Below are 23,926 nucleotides of genomic sequence, written 5' to 3'. Positions count from 1 at the left end.
TTCTATTTAACTTTCTTATCACACTCGTAAGTTCTTTTTTTTTTTTTATTTAACGTATTATCGTTTAGGTTTACGTGACACCAAATATCCGTGACAAATTGACATCGTTGGAAGCGGAATTGCGTATAAGTTTGAAAGACGATCAATTGCCCGATAATCGTCCACGAGATCCTAGGATATCTCTTAGACCTGTTATCGGTGCTACCATGTCCAAAAAGGATTCATTATCGATAAGAAAGAATTGTGGTCCTGACAACGTTTGCATACCTGATCTACAGCTCAGTGTTAAACCAAACGTCGAACGATACCTTCTAGGATCCGGAAAGAAATTAGAACTGGAGATTTTGGTGATAAACAATGGCGAGGATGCGTTCGAAGCTACTTACAATATCCAATTGCCGGCTGGCATCGATTACATCAAAATCGAAAGAATCGACAAAACCGAAGTACCTGTACAATGTTCGGCCCCTAAACAATCGAACAACAATACTTTGCGTTGCGATATCGGCAATCCTCTTCCTCAAAGACAATTGGTGAATTTCAAAGTACTCTTGCAACCTGTAACGTCTAATAGTATGGCACCGTCTTACGAATTCTATATGGAAGTCAACACGACCAATCCCGAGAACGGTACAACGACCAATGACAACAGCTGGCACTTGTCCTTACCGATTTGGATCGAAACGGAATTACTCGTGGAGGGTGAAAGTCGACCCAAAGAAATCTATTACAATCCTTACAATTACACTGCGACGAACGTTACGACTGAATCAGAGTTTGGGCCAGCAGTCATTCACAATTATATCATATACAATCAGGGACCATCGGATATACTTGAAGCAGAAGCATTTCTGATATGGCCTGCTCAAACACTTGCTGGCGAAGAGTTGTTGTACTTGATCGAGCAACCGGAAATGACCGGGCCGATTGCTTGTGAAACGGCAAATGCTAATTATCTCAGTCTCCAGGTAAGTGATAACATTGACAGATTATGTTGATTTGGTTTGACGTTATATTATATTCATATTTTGTTTCAATTTGTATTTGTTAGCTCGATCAACGAAGAAGACCGTTGCATCAGAGCTATCCAGATCCATCTGGCGTAATCTTGGACGAATCTCATTCAGGCAAAACGATCAACGTACAAAGAGGTTTCGAAACATTACAATCTAATAAATCGAATCGCAAGGAAGAGAGCGATGTAAATAGTGGCGACAGTTCGGACATCCAAAAATCACGACACTCCTCATCGTCCTCTACAAACGTCGTTAACACCGAAACCAGAAGGATACAGCTTACTTCCAGTGGAGAACAACCCGGTGTGTTAACCACCACATATACGCAAAACAGTTCCGGAGTGACGAGTAGTGGTAGTAATAAAGCCGACGGAATATCCGGTGTTAACAGGGCAATTATTTTTCACTCCGATTCCGATGGTTACAGTGGCAGTTCGACGAATATAGGAAGTGGATTACAGACAACCGTTCAAGGAAGTAATTTCGACTCGAATTTATCCAACTTGGATGAATCGCGTAATAGAAATTTGAATTATAGTAGAAATGTTGAAAATCATTGGAGAGAATCTGGTAGGATTGCCTATGGAAATCAGGAAAGTTCCTTTTCTTCAACGGGTACTCCAATGGTGCATATCGACGAAAACGAAAGCATAAGACAGTACCAGGAAAGTTTGAAACAACAAGAGGAAGAACGCCGTCGTCAGGAACTGGAAACTTTGAGAATTGAGGAAGAGGCACGTTTGAAAAGGGTACAAGAGAAGAGACGTTTAGAAGCATTGGAAAAAGCTGCGGAGGAAGAACGTTTGTCACGTGAGAGACAACGACAAGAGTACGAACGTTTGCTCTTGCAAAGACGAAAGGAGGAAGAACGTAGACAGGAGGAAGAACGATTGAGACAAGAAAAAGAAAAGGAAGAAGATTATGATTACGATGACGAAAAGATTTACGACGATACTTTTGAAAATCATGATACAGAGAAACAATCGGGATTTATAACTGGCGACAGAGAGCACGTTATTGGTAGCAGCGAAATAGAATTCCGTTTACGAAATATTAGCTCTAATCAAGAACTAGAGAAACTCCTTGGATCCTTGTCGAAAGAAGCAACCGGTTATCAGTCGTACAGTAGACAAGGCAAACAATATGTTCAGTTTATGGGACGATTTAGAACGTCCTCCGATAGAAAGGAGTATATAGAATTTCAGGATGGTTCTATGTTTCCGCTGCAGGATCATAGAGGAGTACAAAGTTATATTCCTGTATCTACCGAGCCACAAGATAGCCGATTCTTGAGAATAGAAGGTCAGCTTTTGATTGGACAGGATGGGAAAGGATATATCGTGTTGAAAGATGGTCGCAGATTTCCTTTACAAGGGTCTTACACTTATACAGAAGAACGTACTTATACTTTGGGTGGTGGTCCAGGTATCAAATCTTCTTACAGCAGATCTCGACAAGAAGAAGGATCCAATTTGGAGAAAGATTACGAGACCAGATACAGTTCGCACGTTGACGAACACAAACGAACGGAGGATAGACAAGTCGATAGCAGAGTATATGGGAGAAATCGTTTCGATCTCGTTGGCGAGATAGATCCAAATCATTTGAATTCAAGATTCAGACGAGAAAATGATGCCTTGAGTGTAACCGAGTTTCGAAAATTCGAGGAACTCAATAGACACCGTCGAGAAATCGATGGTAGTTTTTCTTTGGATGAAAATAATCCCATCAATCGTCGTCAGAATCCTTGCAATACCACCAAATGTGTTACATTGCGTTGCGTCCTTGGACCTCTGAAAAAGGACCAAGAGATAACGATCGCCGCAAGGTATCTCGTTAACATCAGGACCCTGAAGAAAGTTGCATTTCAGGAAAAAGTTAAGGTCTCCAGTCAGTTGGTAGCACGCGTTACCAAACAACCCTTCATCGGTACACCGATTGAGCAAGTAGTAAAGAGCCACGAAATTTATACGAACATCGAACCTACTATTGCTCCGTCCTCTCCATATGTCATTCCACTTTGGATAGTAGTTCTGTCTGCTTGTGCCGGAACGATAATCTTACTACTACTCATCTACTTACTTCATAAGGTAAGTCAAACTATAGGTAAAGAAATTAAAAAGTTAATCCTTATAACCATAGACGAGTCGTCATCTTTAACATATATTCTCTCTGTTAACAGTGTGGATTCTTCAAGAGAAACAGACCTTCCGATGCTCCGGAAAGACAACCCTTGAACAGGAATGGTCATTTCCAACAAGGTGACGAACACTTATAAAAAGGACTCTACTCGAATTGAGTTATTAGACATTTTTTTGCTCTCTGCGATCGAATCTATTCACGTTTCGATCGTGCATTGGAAACCATGGAAGAAGTGCCTTAACGGTCTCGATGTCCAGCTAAAGGAGGAGAAAATGAATCTAGTGGATTTGATCGTCTCACGAATAACGTATATACCGCTGGTGCATCGAACGATGATAACGCGAGATTCGTTATCGTTAATACAGCAATACTGCCACTTAATACTCCTTCCAGCTCCTGCAGCAGCTCGATCACGCAAGTTTCTAGTCAGGAGATGTTTTCTTTTTACGTGTAACTTACTTGAAGCCATACCTCACGTGTCATCAGAAGCGAAAGAAATTCTAAGTTCTTTTTTTTTTTTTTTCTTTGTTCAATCTCCAATTGTCTCTCTCTCTCTATATATATATCTTTTTTTCTATTGTAAAGAAGTATTATACAAATATGGTCAAAATAATAGAGAGAGCGAGAAAAAAGAAACAAATATAAAGCATTTTAGACTCTCGTGGAATTGATATTGAACCTTCTACGAAAGAGATTGCCTTTTGACGGATCTCATTCGCTTCTGCGATCGACGCCTATGTGGGTTCCTCGTTACATCTGGGAAGCAGGCTTGGCAGTACGCAAATTTTTAATTATTTATTAAATTTATATATATATATATATATATATATATATATATATATATGTATATGTATATGTATGTATGTATGTAGGTATGTATGTATGTGTGTATGTATGTATACCACGTAACATATAGTAAAGCGTTTAAACATACGAGGAGGGCTGCAGCCATGCCCCAGGTGTATGTGTGTATAATTTTGTAAATTATTAATTATGTTATTATACTTACGTACGGAGAATAACCTGTGTGTCTGATTGTGAGATAGATGATCAGCGACCGATAAAATACAGAAATTAACTTGTACATACAATATTAAGGCGTAACGTTAAAGAAATATATATATAATGATATTAATATTAAATGCTTTTCTTCTTTATTCATTGATTGTACCAAATTAATTATCTAATTAAAAATATTGTTACCTTATAAAAGAAACTACAATATATAAAAATATATATATATATACATAATATATATATTAAATATATCATGCTAAAAGAAAATATTAGTTTGAACATGTACACGTGATTTAAAAGATCTGAAATGTGTATTAGTCTGTGAAGTATTAGGTCATTGTAATGACTTCATTGCAATGACCCAATGCAGAGATTTGATCATTTATTTGTTTTGTCGATATTTACTCTGTTCAATTGTACCAATCTGTAAACAAAAGAACCTTCAGAACAACGTCATATCAAACATTACGATTTAATTTTATTTATTTTATAAAATGTATTTATTTATTTGTTTATAAAACGTTCATCCGCGTTAAAAGGGACACAATTTTGCAATAGATTTTGACTTTATTTTCAATATTTTTCATTGATAAAATGTATACAAAAATAATCTATAATGAGTACAATTGTTTTTATTTTTGTAAAATATATCACTATCTCCTGAATGTGTTTGTGTTTCGAAAGTTTCATATAAAAAGATAGAGTCATTAGCTGACGATGTTCGATCGCCTGGAATAAATAAAGACGCCAAGATCGTTACGAGAACTAAAATTCATCGGAAGAAGTAAAGATTATTAAAAAATACATTAATCGTTGTATCCCAAGAAGATACAAAAGTATAATGTACGTTCTTAGTACATTTAAAAGGAAATGATTACGATCGTGTAAATATTATTCTGTCACAGATATAGCAAAGTATTACCTGATACTGATTACTATTTCTGTACACGCATTAAAAATTCGTTCCGAATTAACAGGAATAACAATATTGTCGAGATTAGTACAATGAAAAATTAAAAGAAACGTCGAACGTATGAAACAACGTGAAAAAATTTCTGATCTTCGATATGCTAATATGCTATGGAACATTATATACAATTAACTATTGATTATTAACAATTTAGACACAGTCTTTCTGAATTCTAATCAACAAGAAATTTCGTAATTTTAATTACCTAAAAAATTTATAAAATGATCTCTTTTAATTCATAATCAATTTCGATGTAACAAGAATTCGATATCTCATTGATAACGAATCACGATATAAATGACAAATTCCGACTATCGGTGCGAATTTGAAAAGATTCTTTTTTTTTCTTGCACCTATTTTTTTTTTCTTTTTTCTTTTCTTTTTTTTTTTTTAAACCAATATCAATTTCATATACCCGTAATTTTAATTTCCACATTAATTTTATCATTTTTAACAATTGTTCATATTCGCTCGCATATTCGTTTCTGTAAAGTTGATAATTTATATCGATGACAGATAGATAATCGTCTTAAATGTATAAAAAAAAAGGAGAGGGGGAAAGAAAAAAATCAAAAGCAAAAAAAAAGGAAAAAAAAAAAAGAACTAAATTGGATTATCTTTTAAATTTAAATTTTGTCAGGCGAATTAATTTTTGAACTATTTACTTGGCCTATTATACACTCAAATGCATTTATCACTTGGACCTCATTATCGTTTTCTGATTCAATAATGTTCTCAGTTTCATCGTTACACTCACTAACCTCATATCAGCTATCTGGTACCTGCGAAGATGAAAGTTTGTATTAATTATGAAGGTAATAAATCGTTGATATTATTACAAGTAAAATACTAACTTTCCATTGTAATTGGGTCCCAATAGTATAAAGTTCTTTGAGGTTCTCTGCTAATTTGCCTGAACTTTCCAGTTCTTTGTACTTACGATATAACTCCAGAGCAGCTCGTGCATCTTCCGTAGAATCGTGAGTTTCAGATTGTATAGTTTTACCTAAGAAATGCCACGTTAGAAAGCGTAACGATACCATACGATGATGAGGTAGATGAAACAGCCATACTGTATCTACTATTTGCTCTGGAGGCACGACCAAATTAATTACCCTGTTATAATAAAAAGAGAAGAAAAAAAAAATAGTCATAAAAGAATCTATAATTAATTATAAGAAGATAATCAATATATTTAGATGCGATTGTGTGACTGATATAATTATATACCTAAAATCATTCTTTAATCCATGACCAACAAATATAATACCATTATCCACTAAAAATCTTAATTTTTGATACGTCGATTTGAGCGTTGTAAGATGTTTACTACTGAAATTGGCATCTAAATCTCCCGGTTGGATTCCACTGAATTTCGTAAGATAATCAACCACTTGTTCTTGCGTGCTAATGTAATCATCTATAAACGGTGTGCCTTCAAGTGGACCTTGTCTAAAAATGTAGACTTATATATATATATAGTTACCAAGTATTTATACATAACTATATTCATTTTATTATTCAATTTAATTAATCATATACCCTCGTATACAAGTAATCCTCGCAACAGACATATGACTCGGTTTGATCGTAGACATTTTTCCATCGCTTCGAAGTTCTGATTCCTCCTGATTCAAAGTAACAAATTCAGCGTCGATTCCTACTAGTTCCCCTAAAAAAAAAAAGAAAGAAAGAAAAAATAAACAAAAAATGTCTTGTCAAATCGTTCTAACGTTAATCAATTATTTTATTTATTTGTATTCCGTACCTTTCTTGGGCATTTCATCCGATGAAAGAGGTGTGAACGTAATACCTGTCGTTCCTCCACTACGTGCAATGCATTTGTCTTCTCCGAAGACGTCGTACGTAAGCGGACTTACGAATATCGATGGTTCCGGAGCTGGAATTACTGTATAATGAAGAACACATGGTACTTTCCAATCAAGATTGAACCAAACTGCCTCCTGTGGTGTAACTGGAGATATACTGTAATAAAAAACATATCTCTTATATACGTCTTTACACGTTAATCAGCAAATTTATTACTTATAATATTACTTACCAGAAGTCGTTAAAGATATACCATTGAGAAACCGCACTTCCTGTTGATCGTTTGTGGTAACTCGGGCCAACGCGTAATAAGGCGACAAGATTTCTTCTTTCCTCGTTATTTTTATCATCGACATAACACACAACCGCACTAAGGCTATATTGAACTTTACTCGTCGAGCTAGATATTTTTTCTTCAACATTTCCTGATCCTTTGTTTTCTATATCTGCACTTTCGTTTTCATTTTTATTTTGAATTATTTCTATAGTATTTGAAGTCCTTTGCGTATTGCTATCACCTTGTCCATTTTCTAACAAATTAGATGCAGTAGTAGTATCGTCGATCTTTGGAGAAGTAATTTTCTCGACCAACATTTCACCACTTTCGTTTATAGAAATTTCAATATTATGAGGAATCCACGAATGAGAATAGTACAAATGACTCGGAGGCGTTGAAATAGATGAATTAGTTGTAGCTGTGGGAGGTGTAGCTGGTGATACTGTCGACGTTTCTATTGAAAATATTATTAAAATACATTAGAGTATATCTTCAGGAAATTATAATAGATACTATTAAACGTAACTTTTTATTCTACCTGAATCCCGTCCAATATGTCTGAATCTACAACCTAGTCTGGTACAATTGCTACCGTATCGACATGGTTTCACAGTAATTGGAACAGGACTGGATGAAGGACTAGCTTCTTTACCGCTCAAAACCTTTCGGACCACGATGTCCATTTGATTTTGCCAAAAAGCTTTATCCTAAAATCATTTAATCGTTACATAAAATTCTATAATATAATAAAATCTATGGCTTAGGTAACTTTGTTAGATCAATATGTTTTACTTGTTGCGTATCTAAGCCACAATTTAATGCTAATATTTGAGGTAGCTTGGTCAATTGTCGAGATTGTAGAGTAGGCGTAAACTTTTGACATTCGTCGCACCACGCAGGTGTAATTTTTTCTGGTCTTAAACTTCGTCCAAGTATATTTGTAAATGGAACCTCTTCTGCTACAAGAAAGAAAAATTGATCTGTATATTATATCATCTTAATGTATGAATGAAAATAATTGCAGGATAATATCTTACATGGATTAACTATCTCAGGATATACTAAATTACATAATAACATGATAGAATGTTTAGTAGCTTCTTGTCCACATTTCAAACAACGATGTATATGCATTTGTTCAGAACCAAATAGTCGACTGATTTCCGTTTCCTCGTCTCGTACTTCATTTTCTTCAGGAGATTTTTTATTACCTTGATCTACTTGTGATTTAAAATAATAGAAATCATTAGAGTATAAATATATCATCTATTAAACTACAAACTTACTCATTTACATTTGTGCAAAAGGCATAAACGTGCATTTTTGTAACATTGCGATCTATTAAAAATAAATTATATAAAAAGCACTCGAACAAACAATGCAACGCATTGCTGAACATCTAGAGCAATGTTAAGGTAAAATTGCGGGTCAGACATATTATCGAAATACGTTTAATTAAAAAGCTTCAGATGCAATATCCAAAAAATGCAAGAGTACAAAAAGATCCTAAAAATTCTATCAAGATGGAAACTATAAAATAATAAAGATTCTTGTGCCACTGTGGTAGTAGTACTTCATAAAACAAAATATAGTAGAATACCGTATGTTTCCAGTTGCCTCTTGTCATCTTTCGGATATAGCCCTGCAGCCTTCGAACAAGCCTGTTTAAAATATTTAATAGAGTTTGATGGAATATCATAAAATATGAGCAAAAGTCAGGTTAGAACTCTATAATAAATATTTATTCTTCTTTAGATAAATTTCCTTTCTTTCTTTCTTTTTTTTTTTTTTACTTTATGAATGAATTTGAAATTTCTTAATGCGTGTATTTCTCAATTATTCATTTGATACCTTATACCAACACACAAGTTCTAACATATCTTTTTTTTTGTATTTTATGGCTATGTATAAAATTCTATTGAATATTTTAAGCAGAATATAAAACATGATTACATACAGGCTGAAAAATAAACACAAAAAGTGCCCAGTGCTAAGGATACACATGAATTGTGTTTACCTTTCGATGTTATCCACATATATTTACCATCCTCCTCTTGCTTTCTCCTTTTCTTCCTTTCTTTATCATGACTTTTATACCGGGAACCAAGATCCTGTAAAATGCTAGGAAAGTCTTGCTCATTATAGACAAACGGTGCACATTTAGGTCCAGACTTCAAACGTGCAGCCTCTTCTTCTTCCTGCTGGCGTTTTCTAGTTTCTAGAATTTCGTAGTGTATTTGATGAAGAATGAATCGATTCCAACTCTAAGACAAGATTTTAAAAAATTATAAAGATCTTTTCGTTACGTTTAATTGTACATGAATATATATGTGCACGTATATATATATACATACATATATATATATATATACACACACATATGTATGTATATTGATACAGATTAAATACCTGTATTAATCTGACTAAACTTGTTTTCCTTTTAGCCTCTGGATGTAAGTCACTTAAAATAAGGCCTAAAGCTGCTGCTTCTGGGACAGTTCTAAAAGCTCTGAGGAAGTTGGCTGCTTGACAGGGTAATCCACGAGATGTATCCAACATGTGAAACAGGAATCCCAGTTCGCATGACAAGCAAAATTCTCTTTGGCATGAATGTGAAAGTAATGCAGTTCTTACAGGTTCACAATAATAAAGTAACTGTAATTATAATGATGTATTATTATATCATGGATATCACACACACACACACACACACACACATACATACATATATACATATATATATATATATAACTTATAAGATTTTACGTGCATATATATATAACTTATATAATAAAAATATTTGAAATTATTTCTCACACTTACCTGTAACATCGCATTACAATAACTATTTGGAAGTGTAGCTTCAAGACCGCAAAAATTCGTCCGATTGTACTGATCAAAATCAAATTCATCATAACCGATTCGTGAATATTTCACCTCAATTTTACGGTAACGCTTTGGTATTGCCACAAAAGTTCCGTCGTCTGTTTTAGCTCGTGAATCTGCCGCGAAAAGTTTCGTGACTACACCACGTCGTTTTTCCAAATTGTAAGGTATCTGTAAAAGAGGTATTATTTATTTTTATTCTAATAATGATTATATGAATAATTCTTTCTTGATAGTAAAAGTTGTATAATTTTGTTATAAGCTCTACATAAATTAATAAGAATTGTTAAAAAATAAATAATACCTATTCGGAATTCTTTGGGCGCGACTCAAGTAAGCAGCGCGATATTAATGCAAGGCTTATAAATATATTATTACAACTTTTTATTTCATTCAAATACAACTTCAATTATACATGTATCAAGATAGCACAGTCTATGCATAAATGTAGTATTTATAATTAAGCGCAAAATATCAAAAAGTAAGCAGTGTGTGTAAACGCTTTGATTATAAACATAGTATTGTTATGCTAACTTGAAGACATAGAGGATTGTCATATTAATTGATGAAATTTAAGGGTTAATGCTATAATAAAGAAATACTGTTTATCAATTTTCGAATGTTCTGAATGCTTTTAACTCTATCTTTTATAATTTAGAATGTTTTTGAGGACACGTAAGATTATAAGCTAACTTTGGGATATATATCATGATCTACAGCTTCTAAAGTGCATATTTTAGCATGCTAGGGAATCTCTTTTGCATCCTCCATCTCCAAATTACTTAATCAAATTTTTTTTTTTTTTCTTTATTTATAGAGTTTCTCCTAAAATATTTTTATTCATTACATGTAACCCTGCAATTTCATCAAAACCCTTGGTACGGTCTTGTCTTCACTGTTTCAGTTGCTTGATTTAGGACAAATTTACAATTATTATAAATTGGCACTATATTGAAATAATAATATAAGTAAAAATTTACTCATCGGTTTGTGCTTTTAATTTTGTTTTTAATAATAATCGAAAAAAAAAACATCATTTTGTCATTCAATGATTTGTTTTTTAATGTGGTAATAGAGGAGTTTAATATTGTAATTTATTTTAATTATTAAATATAATTAAAAATATAACAGTCTGCATTAATGAGATCAATTAAGTGTTGAGCATATTTTTTAGTTGTTTTGTAGTTCGTAAATTTATATAAATCATTTTAAACCGAATAACACATTATTTCAAAAATGAAATGGCAATTCCATATCATCATTTGGACAGTATATTTTTGATGTATACAATACACCCTTTTATTTTATGCATTATCACACTGAAATTACTAGAATATAATAGACTAGCTTATGAAAATATAATATCACGTTTTCTTAACAATATTATGTTCTACAGTTATCACGAAATATTATCAGTCTTAATAATATATCTTTTTTCTTTCTAAAAAATTAATATTTTAATTATATTGAGCTTCAATTTCTATATTGCAAATAGCACAGAGATATTGCCCTTACATTGCTTTAAAATGGCAAGACTATACTGATATTGTTATTAAAGTAAGATCTTTAAGGCATTTGATAGTTAGATAGTTTCGCGATATTGTCCTTACAGCTAATTAAGTCAGCTGTATATCACGGATAGCAATACACGAAAGAAGTGTCATTAGATTATATTTATTCAGAATAGTGTTGCTTTTATATGAAGGACTTCCGTTACCGTTTCAAAAATTAATCACGTAGTAAATATTGAAGATCACTTAAAAGCATCAAAAAAATAATTCTGTCTGTATTATTATTTTATCTATGGCACGGTAAACAATATATATATATATATATGTACATATATATGTATAATCATATCAAACCTTATGAATGAGATAACATTTGTTAACTCCTGAATTCAATTCAGAATATAAATAAGAGATCTTTTAGAGGATGCAAAGAGAAAAATATATGTTTTAAGGAAGTTTAAAAAGAGATGGAGGAGAATATTGTAGAAATTTGGGAGAATATTGTTTCCTCACTTGATTGCGTCGAAAGGCCTGAGGATTTGGAGCATAACCTATTGTTCCTTGCATCTTCATTGTGCGTAGAATTTCAGGATCAATTGAAGGAGTTTTCCTGCAGATTAATAAAGCAGTACGCATCGCTTATTAAATTAAATATTACACTACGTCATATAAAATCTTGACATTTTCATAATTTAAAATAGATTTAAGCAAAACAAGCATTTTTTAGAAGCAGTAGCAATATGATTATACCTGTATATCTTCTTTAATAATTCTTCTGGCCAATCACTTAATAATGGATGTCCGGTATACATAACAGGTATCGTACTGAACGGTGTAAGATCATCGTCAAATGCAATAGGTTGAAGAGACTCAACAGGATCAGCAAATTCTGTAGGTCTGTTCAAAGAAAACTTCATTTGTCTATTCATTATTTCTAATAATTAATAAAATACGTATGCCATAGTTACTAACCTAGAAAATGTATTAAACTGAGGTTCAGAAGTATTCGTAGACATTAAATGTATAGATCCTGCTGAATCTCCAAAACAAAGACATTGGGATGTAGACGATACATCAAATGATAGTATCATCGCTCCATTGGTAGCAACCTATAATTACATGCATGAACGTGTAAGCTACGTACAAAAAAATATGTATAATAATAATCTGAAGTAAATCGTATAATCATTCACCTGGTATAAACATGTCAAAGGTGGTTGTACATTGGCATAGATTGTATCAAGCAATTGCATTTGTCCTAAAGGAGAAACAACGGCAAGTCGGCTGGAATAGCTTGGGAGGAATTTTAATAGAAGGGGATACACCAGCGTTGTAACAGGACTCAAAGCTCGCATTTGTCTTAAGTCATACGCCATCAAAAATCGATCTACCGTTAGACCTTGGCGACTATAGATATTACAAAATATAAATAAGTTAAAAACATCTAAGTAATCCTTTATAAAAAGTACGAACTATTTAACGATTACTATTTTTACCTATTACTGAAACCACATGTAACAAGATAATTTCCCTGAACATCAAAATCGCTAAGGGAACCGCTATGAGTATCAAAAGTATGTTCTATAGACAACGTATTTGGATCCCTGAGATCAATTCTTCCCGCTGGATTACCAGCGCATATAAGTCTATTATGCTGCCTTAATATTGCACAACCGTTTTCTCCCACATGAACCTAAAAATGAGAAGAAGCATTTATAGTTGCCAGTATGAATTTGATTTATAAATATATCAGAATATCTTACTAATCCAGTTTCCTTCCCTCTAGTAAGATTAAAATCAATTAATTTTTCTTGATGTCCCCCCATTAACATCCTAGTTGGAGAAATTTGAAGCATACACTGCATATCTACCATGTTTGACGATCTACAATTTTATAATGTTTAACATAGAGGTATATAGTTACGTTATATAAGTATATGTCTACATACGTATGCGTAAATATTGGTATGCCACGTCTTAATTGACATCGCAATATGCTTTGAGTAAGCACCAAAATGCCTTCATCTAACGGATGGATATGGCGCACCTCCTGCGTTGCATGTACTTGAAAGGATGTATATTTTTGTACACCAGATCCATAATAAGATGTTACGTGACCCTATAAAAAATGTAATTATATCCATAGAAATAAACAGAGTTTAAAATACAATTACAAACAATATGACCGATAACAAATACTAGTTAAGAAGTTATTTAAAGTTTAAATACCCCTTGATTTCCCATCCACATAAGTTCCTCGATGGTATCGAAAGTGGCAGTAGAAACGCCAAACCTATCTCCACCATCTGCGAGCAGTGTTCGAGTTTCATGAAATTCAGCTCCTATAAACTCCTCTCCAAATTGTTCCGAAGCAGGTACATACTCATCGCCTGGTAAAACATAATTAGAATCTCCCCCTAAAAAGCAAAACTAAAAATTATAACCAAACTAAACAAAAAAAAAAGAAGAAAAAAGGAAGAAAGAAAGAAAGAAAGAAAGAAAGAAAGAAAGAAAGAAAGAAAGAAAGAAATAAGAAAGAAAGAAAGAAAGAAAGAAAGAAAGGAAGAAAGAAAGGAAGAAAGAAAGAAAAAAGAAAGAAAAAAGAAAGAAAGAAAGAAAGAAAGAAAGAAAGAAAGAAAGAAATATTGAATCTTTTCGCTCTTAACGTACGGGAAATCTTATTGTACGTAATTTTACAAAAAAACATGAAACAAATACACTTCAACGTCCATTTTTAACGCAACTCTATGCGAAAGCTATTAACCGAAATAAATACTACAAACATGATACACACGGACGTGTCATTGATGATGTGAAAACGATCGCAAAAAAAAGATCGGTACGTACATATGTAGCGTCTGCAAAAATAAATTTACATTTGACGGGACTGAAAAGAACAAAAGAATGATATCGTCATATGGAGCTAAAAATTTGGCGCCTTTTCTAAGCTTTCATATATCGAGCGATATAACGCACACACATACACACACACACACACACACAGCACAGCACACAGCCAGACAGACCATATCACGTATATGAGTTCGCTCGAAACAACGGACGGTTTTCGCGCGTTTTTTTTTAATCATTTCTCTTTTTACCCTTGACACCGAATAGAAATAAAAAAGAATCGCAGGTAGAATGTAACACGTTTAAAAAACTCACAAAGTAGTTCTTGCTCGTCCCCGCCACTACCGGCTGTCTCATCCGTTACGGACGGGTCGTAGTGACTTAAAACCGGATAGTCCATGATCTCTCTCTCCCCCCTTGCTCCACCTCTTTTTCTTTCTTTTTTCTCTTCAGGTCGATCGATTTAGGAACATTGAATCATCATCGAAGAGACTGGACAATTTACGTCTCGACGATCGGCGTCGGTCCACTCTCATAGCACACTTTTTGTAACACGCACGTACGCATGTAAAAGGTACCCTCTTTTAGTCGCCTAGGCAACTGCGTGCAACAAGCGAAACTTTTAGCACACTAATAAAAATCTTTTTTTATAATCGAGGAACACGAAGTCTTGTTTTAAACGTTCTTCGCATTCTCCTTTTTTTCTTCCCCCTCTTATTTTCCACAACGCACGAAAACGCGAACGAATCTTTTCCCCACGATACCTTTAATTCATGATTCCGCTTTTCTACGTTTCTTCTCTTCGTCTGACGACGACAACGACGACGACTCGACGACGGCGACGACGTGAAATGGCCTTGAAACCGGCGCCATCTGTCATCGCTCAGAAACGCACGTACGCGTTTTCTCTTTCGGTGTGAAGTTACCGATAGAAGGACCTTTTGAAATCTAACGCGCGAAAATAGTTTACTTTTCGCTACGAGCTCATGCTTTTTATATTTACTTTTCTACATCTTTCTTTATTATCGCAAGATAACACAATATACGTTGTTTAACTTCTTTTTATCGTATATACTCTTTATCCTATATATCGGAACGAAAGGGGGATTAAGATAAGATTATTGACTTATTATTATCCGATGTATTGGAAATTTTTTTTTTTTCTCTTTTCCTTTTTATACTATTAAGATCAGTCTTTGATATACTTCAAGTCTGAAAATAAAATATCAGAAAGGCGAGCGAAGCGTAACGGCGTAAACAAAAATTTTCATAGAACACTGGTGTTCATGTGTATGTATATATATATATTTCGTAAACTATAATTAACATTTTATGTATCACATGAAGAACGACGAAGATCACAGGGTTAGACGGTCCAAGTATCTCCTAACGGAGGGATATAACGATTGTTCTTTCTCTTTCTCTTTTTTTTTTATTATTACCAAAATATGTCCTAACTCGTTAGTTCTCTAAAATATACTTCTTTCTTTTCTTTTCTTTTCTTTTCTTTCTTTATATCTCACTGTTCCCTCTTACACAGACATATTTATATCCTTTCGTCAAGTAAGATTACATTACTTCGAATTGAACGTAAACAATTCGTTTTTTTGACGTTGAACTTCATCGACATGTTTTTTTTGTTTTGTTTTTTTAGCAATATACGTAGTCCGTCTGCTAAAAACGTAACGCCATAATTAACTACGAAATTAAATGAAAGGAAAGGAAATATAAAGTATTTTCTTTTTAACATAGACGCAATAATAAATGATCTTACACAATCGTAGATGAAAACAATTAAAAATTCCATTTGGAGTAAGTACGGACGTAAATAAGTAAATTCGTTTTATACGTATGATATGATACACAGTTTCAGATGCAAACGGCAGTCAGATTCTTCCCAATAAGAAATGATACGTTTCACGTAAAAGTTTGTCTCCATGGATGGGCCTTAATTCGAAGCGTATGTGTGTGTGTATGTGTGTATGTGTATATATATATATATACACACAAATATATATCTATATGTATGTATATATATATGTATATAGCTTGGATTTGATAAACGGTCCTGGATATGATCGTTGTGCGTCGTGCATAAAAGACCTGTTAAAGTATCGGAAATTAAAATAAATCGAAAAGATAAGCCCCGTTACGATAGAATCAGGTATCGACTTTTAAAACGATGACTCTTTGCAAGAACGTTCATCAATCGATATACGTCGAGATAAGATGGACGTGGATTCCATAGCTCCTTTGAATGCACTTTACCTTAATGGCGACGGATCAAACGTGTACGATGATGAAGAGCGGTGATAAGTACTCCGATTTCTTCCTCGGACTCGGCCGATTGACGTCGTGACATTCGTATATTTGGCGTGCCAGTGGCCGATGGAGCTGATCGTTTATTGTTAGCCTGATGCGTTGGAAAGGAAGAACGTCGAATAAGCGGGGCTGGTCGCTCACCTGTAAAACGAGTCGGCAATCCCATTATATTTTCAGTTAACTAAACGATCTTAATTACTTCAATTTACATTTTCATACCCAAGAGGCGCAAAGAAGATCGATGCATTCCTAACAATTCGAAGGATCTTTGACTCTTCATTGGCTCTCTTGGAATGAAGCGCCTTTGAATCGGAAGATCAATGGTGGAGCTTTTTCTTGAAACGATGTTACCTCTCGACGAAGTATCCTTATTCTTTTGTTAAAGATATGCGACCTTTTAGACGTTTACTCTGATTTTAACATCGAGGAAGAAAGAAGATAAAGTATTTTTCAACATTGAGACGAGCTAGATTTTAATGATTATTAAAGGTAATATAATGTTATATGTTTAAAAGTAGATAGAGAAAAGAAGATGAAGATTGATCAAGAGAAAGGCGATACCTTGTCCTTGGAGAATCTAATCCGAAGTACTTCGACCAAAGCTGCGATCGCTGAAACGAGGAGCATCGTCACGAGTATGTGTCCTGCAACTGGAACGGATTTCATTCGACGAGATCTATTTCGAACGAATCATTCTATTATATTTTTATTAGTATTCTCACCAACGATTTCCTTCGATTCCTGCGACTCCTCTTCTTCACTGTTCTCCACGTCTTCTTTCTCCTTCACTTTACCCTCCTCCTTCACCACCTCCTTCTCCTCCACTCTCTTATTCACCTTTAGCACCACCTCGTTGACCGGTAGAAACGAATCGTCCGTCGTTTCCTCTTCCTCTTTCGTCGGAACTTTTACGTACGTACAGTTCTGGTCGTAATCGCTGTAAAAGATCGATTTTATCTGATCCTCGTAACGATGTCTTCTGCACCGTTTCAATTTTCTATAATCGATCAACAATTCTAACATCTCCTTGTTCTTCGCCTCGGCCGACAATATACCGATATCGTTATCACTGTCATTTTCGTGACTTTGGGCATCGTAATTCGTATACAAGAGTAATTTTAACGGTAGAGACAATAAAATACCGAATATCGTGAGAATCAGAAGGATACTAACGTTGATGCCCAACGATAAACGTTTCTCCGTCATCCTGACGAAATGTTAAAAATTGATCTGCGTCCTTGTCGTTCCACCGTTAATAAACAATTCCATTTTACGATATTCAAAGCGATTTAATATCCGATACTTTGCACTCTTTCATAATGGTATCCTTTGCGTTTGATCACTCGAGGTCAACGATTTTGTCAACGATCGTTCCTCTTCGAATTCTTTTCATTTTTTTAATCACATTGCCGATCGTTCGTAGATACACAATAGAGAAAGGGGGAGAGAGAAAGAGAGAGAGAGAGAGAGAGAGAGAGAGAGAGAGAGAAAGAGAAAAAGCAAGAGAGGAAAAGAGCAAGAAAGAAAGAGGAAAAGAGAATAACACTGAGACGATACTTTTTGGTCGTTATCGGTCAAATGTACGACGGCTCAATGGATTTCTACCTCAGCCATCTCTCCTTCTTTCCTTATTGAGACGCAACTGTTGCGCATTATGTTGTCGCTGCAGTTAGAGGCGAACCTGGATGTCCGCTGATATTGATTTCCAGGTAGGCCAAGCTACTAGAGCGCAAGTCCTCGACACATCGTACGGGTACGAGCGAGGGGGAGAAACGTACTATGTACCTAAGTACGCAATTCCTCTAACCATTTCGTGCTTATGCACGACAAAAGGTTGTATCTACACGGTGCAATGAACACGTTCAAGGACGAAGAAGAAGGAGATCGTCTCTATGATCGTTCTTGAAAGATAGAGAGAAAGAGAGATAGAGAGATAGAGAGAGAGAAAAAAAGAGAAACTCTTAAACATTAGTATGTAGAACTCACGATTGGTTTCGCTTAAAATTAAGATTTAGATTTAATCCAAACGATAGAGGCAATAGGAAAAAAAGAAGCAGAAGAAAAAGAAAAAGAAAAAAAAATCGATTAGATACAATAGATAGCGGCATTATCGACTACGATGATATCGCGGTCAGCAAAATCATAAGCTTTAGGACTCTACGGAGATGGCAAGTAAGGATGTTTCGAGATCCGAGTTAAGTCGTCGGCTCTCTTATCGTCAGATTTCTTATTCAGACGTAAGGTAAGAAGGTGGAACAACGTTCGCGAACGATCTCCCGCGTGGCGCGTGCATATATAAATAATATTAGACAATATCAAATGAAAGTTCGCATCTTTTCGCTGGTCAACAATGGACCGTAATACAGCAACAAAGGAAACGCCCGCGATGGTGGCAGCGGTACGCCTCGGCGGCATTTATAAAAGTAATAAAACGGTCCAACGACGACTCTTGGGAGTAGCAGCGGCCGTCGAAAGATAGAAGGAGAGAGAGAGAGAGAGAGAAGGGAGAGAGAAGGGAGAGAAAGAGAGAAAAGAAGAGAACGAGAGGAAGAGGGGAAGGGACAGGAAAAGAGAGCAAAAGGGAGAATGAAACACAGGAGAACAGCGACCCGACCCGACCGACCGGTAGCTCAGCCAGCACACGTATATCTTGCTCTGCTACACCGCACTCTGATTCTTCGAGGTTCTCATTGATGGTTTTACCTCATTGTTATATCGTTCTCCTAACGGAAAAAATCTTTATGCCCTGTGTCGCAAAGTACATTGGTCATCGAGTTAGTCGAAGCGGTAAACGGGTATAAAAGATAAGAGGATAACGTCCAATTAAAGGAACCTGTCAGGGAATATCGCATTTTTATCATGGTCACATCCATTAACGGGCTTACGAGAGGCTAGGGTGATCGTTGAAGAATCATGGGGGCTATCTGAAAGAGCGTTCGTTCTCGTTTCGTCGTTTTCCGTTCTTATAGTAGGACAGGTAATATCGGTAATACTCGGAGGGAAAGAAAGAGAGGAAAAAAGAAGGAAAGAAAGAGGGAGAGAGAGGGAGAGAGAGAGACAGAATTATCGTCGAGATGCGGGTACCACTGACGATGTCGTGTCTCTTCTCACGGTATGCTTCAAATAAAAGTTTAAGAAGAAGAAGAAGAAGAAGAAGGAGAAGAAGAAGAAGAAGAAGAAGAGGAAGAAGAAGAAGAAGAAGAAGAAGAAGAGGTTGAGAGCCAGGGTATGTAGAGCAGATGCTGTGGCCATGGCAGTGGTAGCGGGGTGCGTGATTTTTCACCGCCGACAGCTCCTCCTTCGAGAACCCGCGCATTCCACCTCCCTTCTCCTTCGCCTCTGGCTCAGCTTCTTCTTCTTTTTCTTCTTCTTCTTCTTCTTCTTCTTCTTCGGCCCCCTTCATCCTTCACTCTTCGTTCCCATCCACATAAGTGTCTCTCTCTCTTTCTCTCTCTCTTTCCTTCTCTCTCAGTGGCTTACGTTGGCCAACGTATGCCTTGGACACGCCACTGGACACCAGTTGCACGATCTTAGATTTGCTGATCTCGCATATCTCAGGTTCACGTACGTATACGCACATATACACGAATCTCAACGAACTCATACATGCGCATATAACGACGAGAGCGACGCGCCACGCGAAGAGCCGCGCCCGCGACGCATCCTTGTCTTCTTCTTCTTCTTCTTCATCTTCTTCTTCTTATTCCTCTTCGTCGTTTTTTTCTCTTCTTCGTTTATACGCAAATGCGTGTAAGTATCTGGCGCGTGTACTCGACTTCTATCCTTCTTCGATGCTTCAACCGAAGAATCCCACGTACGCGATTATTTTGGATGCCTCGTAATCTTATAGGTTTTTCTCTCTTTTCTTTTTCTTAAAGTACATCTCCTAGTTGATTGATGAATGATTGTAAGCCGAATAAATTTCATAATTTATCGTAGCTACCAATGGAGTAATTTACTATCGCGAAAGACATATCGATAATGTCCACGAATAGTTGAAGATGTTTTACGAGAATTTATTATGATTTTATAATCACCCAAGCGTAAAGCGATAACAGATAATAGACGGACCGGAGAGATCGATCTATTAAATTTCTTCAAAGGAAATCAAACGATGCAAATATCTACTCATGGCGAATCGCGTGTAACATATGAAACGCATTTAAGTGCCCCTTATTCAGTGCATCCATCGTTACTGGTTTGTCGAGAAAGACGACTATCCATTGAAATGTTAGACTTAGTTATCCTACGAATAGTTGCATACCAAAGATAAAACGTTAGGGGCAAAGAATCAAATGAATGTTCCTACTCGGAAAGCATTTTGTAAAATACGAGCATTTTATATTTTATTATTATTACCATTACTCTAGTGTTACTATTGGTATTATTACTCTTACAAAAAACATTATTTCGTATTACCTACCATGTTCAAGATTGCACTTACGAAAGGATAGAGAGGATCTTAGAATGTGGAATGCAGAGATCGTTTAGCCTCATTGATCAAAGCGATATTTTCGCGCGTAGTGTTTTTTGAAAGCTCAGTCAAGATACTAAGAGAGTCGCGAGGAGTCACGCCCGAGGTAAAATTCGCGAGGTATCGCAATTACGCAAATTGCTCCCCTGTTCTCGCCACCTCGGGGCTTTTATCGTCCACGGAAGTGCATCGAAGACGGGGTATCCTTGCGCAGTCTCACATCTATCTCTTTTTTTCAAAATTAAAGCGTCTTCAAACATTAATCATTTTCTAACGAAAGAACGTCATTGAAATATCTTCGAAAAGATCAATGAAACGTGTATCTTGAAAGAAGGAAAACAAAAGAAAAAAAAGAAAGGTAGAAGACCAAAGAAATTCTGATTTATATCTAGAAACTAATCGTCATGATTTCTCTACTGATAAATTTGTATTTATTGTATATGTATGTTAACATATAGTTTTATGAATATATAGATTTGTATGTGTATATGGATAATGTATGCACCGAGTATACGTTGGGTGGCATCGCAAGTAATCGATAAAAACGACGTTGTTATGCCAGAATCCTTCGAGTTCTGTTTCGATTCCGCGACCGGCCACGTAGTGTCACGAACGTTTTTGCTCGTTCTTGGATACTCGCACGACAGTATCGCTAATGGTAGCCGACAGAAAATCCATTAGGTCGTATCGACGTTACTAGAGGAATTTCCAATGGGTCGTACATGTCGTCTGTGCGAATCGAGAAAACGTTGTCTCCCTAAGTACCAACAGTTTCGAGTCCTTTTTCTCTTTTTTATTCACCGCGAACCTAAGAGAGCTCCTTTGAGACAGAGAGAGAGAGAGAGAGAGAGAGAGAGAGAGAGAGAAACAGAAACAAGGACGTTGAGAGAATTTTTATTCAACGTTCGTTACATTCGCTTGGAGCGTTTGTGGCACGTTAATCGCGCGACGTTCAACTTCGAGAATCACGAAACAACTTGGAATTAACACGGGACACGTTTTGCGATCGACAAAAACACCATTGAAACGTCGATTTTGGATCGGGATAGAATGCACGAGTTCGTTGTAAATCCCATACCGTTGATGGCTATTAACGATCGCTACGAGCGTGTGTCACGGAAAAAAAAAGACACCGGAAAGTTTTGTCCGAAAGCGATAAATAACGGCACGCTACTGGTGCGTTGCTCCCTTTTCGATAAAAGCTCGTAAATCTTTGGTCGCGTTACGCGAGGCATCCCAGAACATAAACTTTTTACGCTTACGGTTCAGCGGACTTTAAGCGATCGTCAGGTGGTTCGCGTATTAAAAATTTTTATGTTCCAGCTACCGTTGGAAGAGAGAAAGAGAGAGAGAGAGAGAGAGACAGAGAGAGAGAGAGAGAGAGAGAGAGAGAGAGAGAGAGAGAGAGAGGTAAAGCAAAAAAAATAAAGGGGGATAAAAAAAAGAAATACCTTTCTTCTTCCTGCATACAAATGCGTACTCGTCGTAAAGAATAAGAAGATTTTTTTCCATGCACCGTATTGATCGATTTTTCTTCGGGTGGTGACTTCTTTTGGTCATGTGGTACGACCGATAGAGCTAAAGGTAAAAGTTGTAACGATCGGGCTCGAGGTATTAACGTCGTCGGGCGCATAACGCTGCACATTTATTTCTCTATCGGCGGCATCCGTTCGAAGAGCCGGCAGAAAGGATGGAAGGAAATTTACGCAGAGCTGATAATTAGCGAGCCGAATCGGGTTGCCGGGTTGGAGGATACCGCGGCTGAGCGAGCAAGCGAGAGAACGCGCGCGCGCACGGTAATCGCCGTAATTTATACCCGACTACCTTTGGATATAGGCTCGTTGAGATAGGCCAGGAGCGTAAAAATGGTGCGCACGGCGAAAATGTCGCCCAATTAACGGCGAATTGGAGCGGCCGAGGTCGCGCGTATATGTTCGAAGGAAAAGAAAAAGAAAAAGAAAAAGAAAAAGAAAAAGAAGAAGAAGAAGAAGAAGAAGAGATGGAAGAGAAGGAGGAGGAGGAAAAGGAGGAGCAAGAGAAAGAGAGAAAAGAAGAGAAAGGGATACTCTTAACGACTCGATCGCGTAAAAGCCGCCGCCGCACCATTAGCGAGCAAGTACCAGTCGAATAAACCGCGCGCGGGCTTTTTGAATCGAACGAACAGCAACATCGGTCCATACCTTTCCTTCTCGTTTTCTTCTTTCGAACTTCGAGACACCTTTACGATTTTATTATCGGCCTTTTACGCCTCGCTTTTTGCGAATACTAGGGATGTATGCACGTCTGTATATGTACGTATACAGAGTTGGAATTTAAAATGGAATATCTGAAAGTATATATTATACATGTGTGTGTGTGTGTGTATGAATGTATTCTCTTTCTTGGTAAAAGCAAAATTATAATCTTTTTTAAGAGATGATACAATTATAGGAAAAACTATCGTCGATTTTGTTCTTGTTATTTTTCCTTTCCTCTATTTTCTTTCTTAATTCGACGACAAGAAATTAAGTGTTTCTCTTTTTGTTTTTCTGCGTATCATATTTGCATGATAGCTTGCCCGATATTTTTTTTTCTTTTCTTTTTTTTTTCAATTATTAATAGCTTCCGTCAAATGTTACACTAACTTTGTCA

General features: G+C 36.0%; 3 protein-coding genes across 11 annotated transcripts in view; 1 reads left to right on the top strand and 2 right to left on the bottom strand.

Moving 5' to 3' along the window:
• The window catches only part of LOC127067058 (integrin alpha-PS2), a 49,878-nt gene extending 45,578 nt beyond the window's left edge, over positions 1–4,300 (top strand). For both annotated transcript variants that reach the window (XM_051001545.1, XM_051001544.1), the window contains 3 exons: positions 69–968; positions 1,052–3,106; positions 3,199–4,300. In XM_051001545.1, coding sequence (XP_050857502.1) covers positions 69–968; positions 1,052–3,106; positions 3,199–3,294 — 3,051 coding nt within the window. In that variant the 3' untranslated portion in view covers positions 3,295–4,300. The remainder of the gene's footprint in view (positions 1–68; positions 969–1,051; positions 3,107–3,198) is intronic.
• Positions 4,301–4,722: 422 nt separating this feature from the next.
• LOC127067059 (PAN2-PAN3 deadenylation complex catalytic subunit PAN2) lies at positions 4,723–15,637 on the bottom strand. Of its 7 annotated transcripts, none has more exons than XM_051001553.1 (21): positions 14,815–15,637; positions 13,879–14,097; positions 13,599–13,768; positions 13,413–13,533; positions 13,146–13,342; positions 12,843–13,056; positions 12,622–12,758; positions 12,400–12,546; positions 12,163–12,259; positions 10,076–10,309; positions 9,662–9,907; positions 9,270–9,516; positions 8,290–8,472; positions 8,045–8,211; positions 7,779–7,959; positions 7,208–7,706; positions 6,914–7,131; positions 6,688–6,817; positions 6,376–6,597; positions 6,000–6,261; positions 4,723–5,927 (listed from the first exon to the last, which is right to left on the bottom strand). In XM_051001553.1, the coding sequence occupies exons 2-21, from the start codon at positions 13,897–13,899 to the stop codon at positions 5,913–5,915; spliced, it is 3,708 nt and encodes a 1,235-aa protein (XP_050857510.1). In that variant the 5' UTR covers positions 13,900–14,097; positions 14,815–15,637; the 3' UTR covers positions 4,723–5,912. The 7 variants fall into 7 exon arrangements, with proteins under 7 accessions (XP_050857510.1, XP_050857503.1, XP_050857506.1 ...); XM_051001546.1 differs by having other exon boundaries at positions 13,879–14,066; XM_051001549.1 differs by having other exon boundaries at positions 7,791–7,959; positions 13,879–14,066.
• Positions 15,638–15,782: 145 nt separating this feature from the next.
• Positions 15,783–22,955, bottom strand: LOC127067065 (uncharacterized). 2 transcript variants are annotated; one of them, XM_051001581.1, is made up of 6 exons: positions 22,747–22,955; positions 17,544–17,758; positions 17,383–17,471; positions 17,041–17,194; positions 16,768–16,962; positions 15,783–16,602 (listed from the first exon to the last, which is right to left on the bottom strand). In XM_051001581.1, exons 1-5 carry the CDS (start codon positions 22,938–22,940, stop codon positions 16,769–16,771), a joined length of 846 nt encoding a protein of 281 aa, XP_050857538.1. In that variant the 5' UTR covers positions 22,941–22,955; the 3' UTR covers positions 15,783–16,602; position 16,768. The 2 variants fall into 2 exon arrangements, with proteins under 2 accessions (XP_050857538.1, XP_050857537.1); XM_051001580.1 differs by lacking the exon at positions 22,747–22,955 and having other exon boundaries at positions 17,544–18,493.
• Positions 22,956–23,926: the final 971 nt, after the last annotated feature.

The sequence above is a fragment of the Vespula vulgaris genome, chromosome 10, assembly GCF_905475345.1.
Source record: "Vespula vulgaris chromosome 10, iyVesVulg1.1, whole genome shotgun sequence".
NCBI classification, from domain to species: Eukaryota; Metazoa; Arthropoda; class Insecta; order Hymenoptera; family Vespidae; genus Vespula; species Vespula vulgaris.
Note: the sequence above shows the minus strand (reverse complement) of the source record. Positions and strands in the feature narration are given on the sequence as shown.

Coding starts and splice junctions, on each gene's coding strand:
- LOC127067065 (XM_051001580.1), bottom strand. CDS start 18,027: ATGACGGAGAAACGTTTATCGTTGGGCATCAACGTTAGTATCCTTCTG. Junction 17,195..17,382: donor TTAGATTCTCCAAGGACAAG/GTATCGCCTTTC, acceptor CTTTAACAAAAG/AATAAGGATACTTCGTCGAG. Junction 16,963..17,040: donor ATCTTCTTTGCGCCTCTTGG/GTATGAAAATGT, acceptor CTCGTTTTACAG/GTGAGCGACCAGCCCCGCTT.
- LOC127067059 (XM_051001546.1), bottom strand. CDS start 14,899: ATGGACTATCCGGTTTTAAGTCACTACGACCCGTCCGTAACGGATGAG. Junction 10,310..12,162: donor AGGCCTTTCGACGCAATCAA/GTGAGGAAACAA, acceptor CCTCTTTTACAG/ATACCTTACAATTTGGAAAA. Junction 6,262..6,375: donor GGATTAAAGAATGATTTTAG/GTATATAATTAT, acceptor TTATTATAACAG/GGTAATTAATTTGGTCGTGC.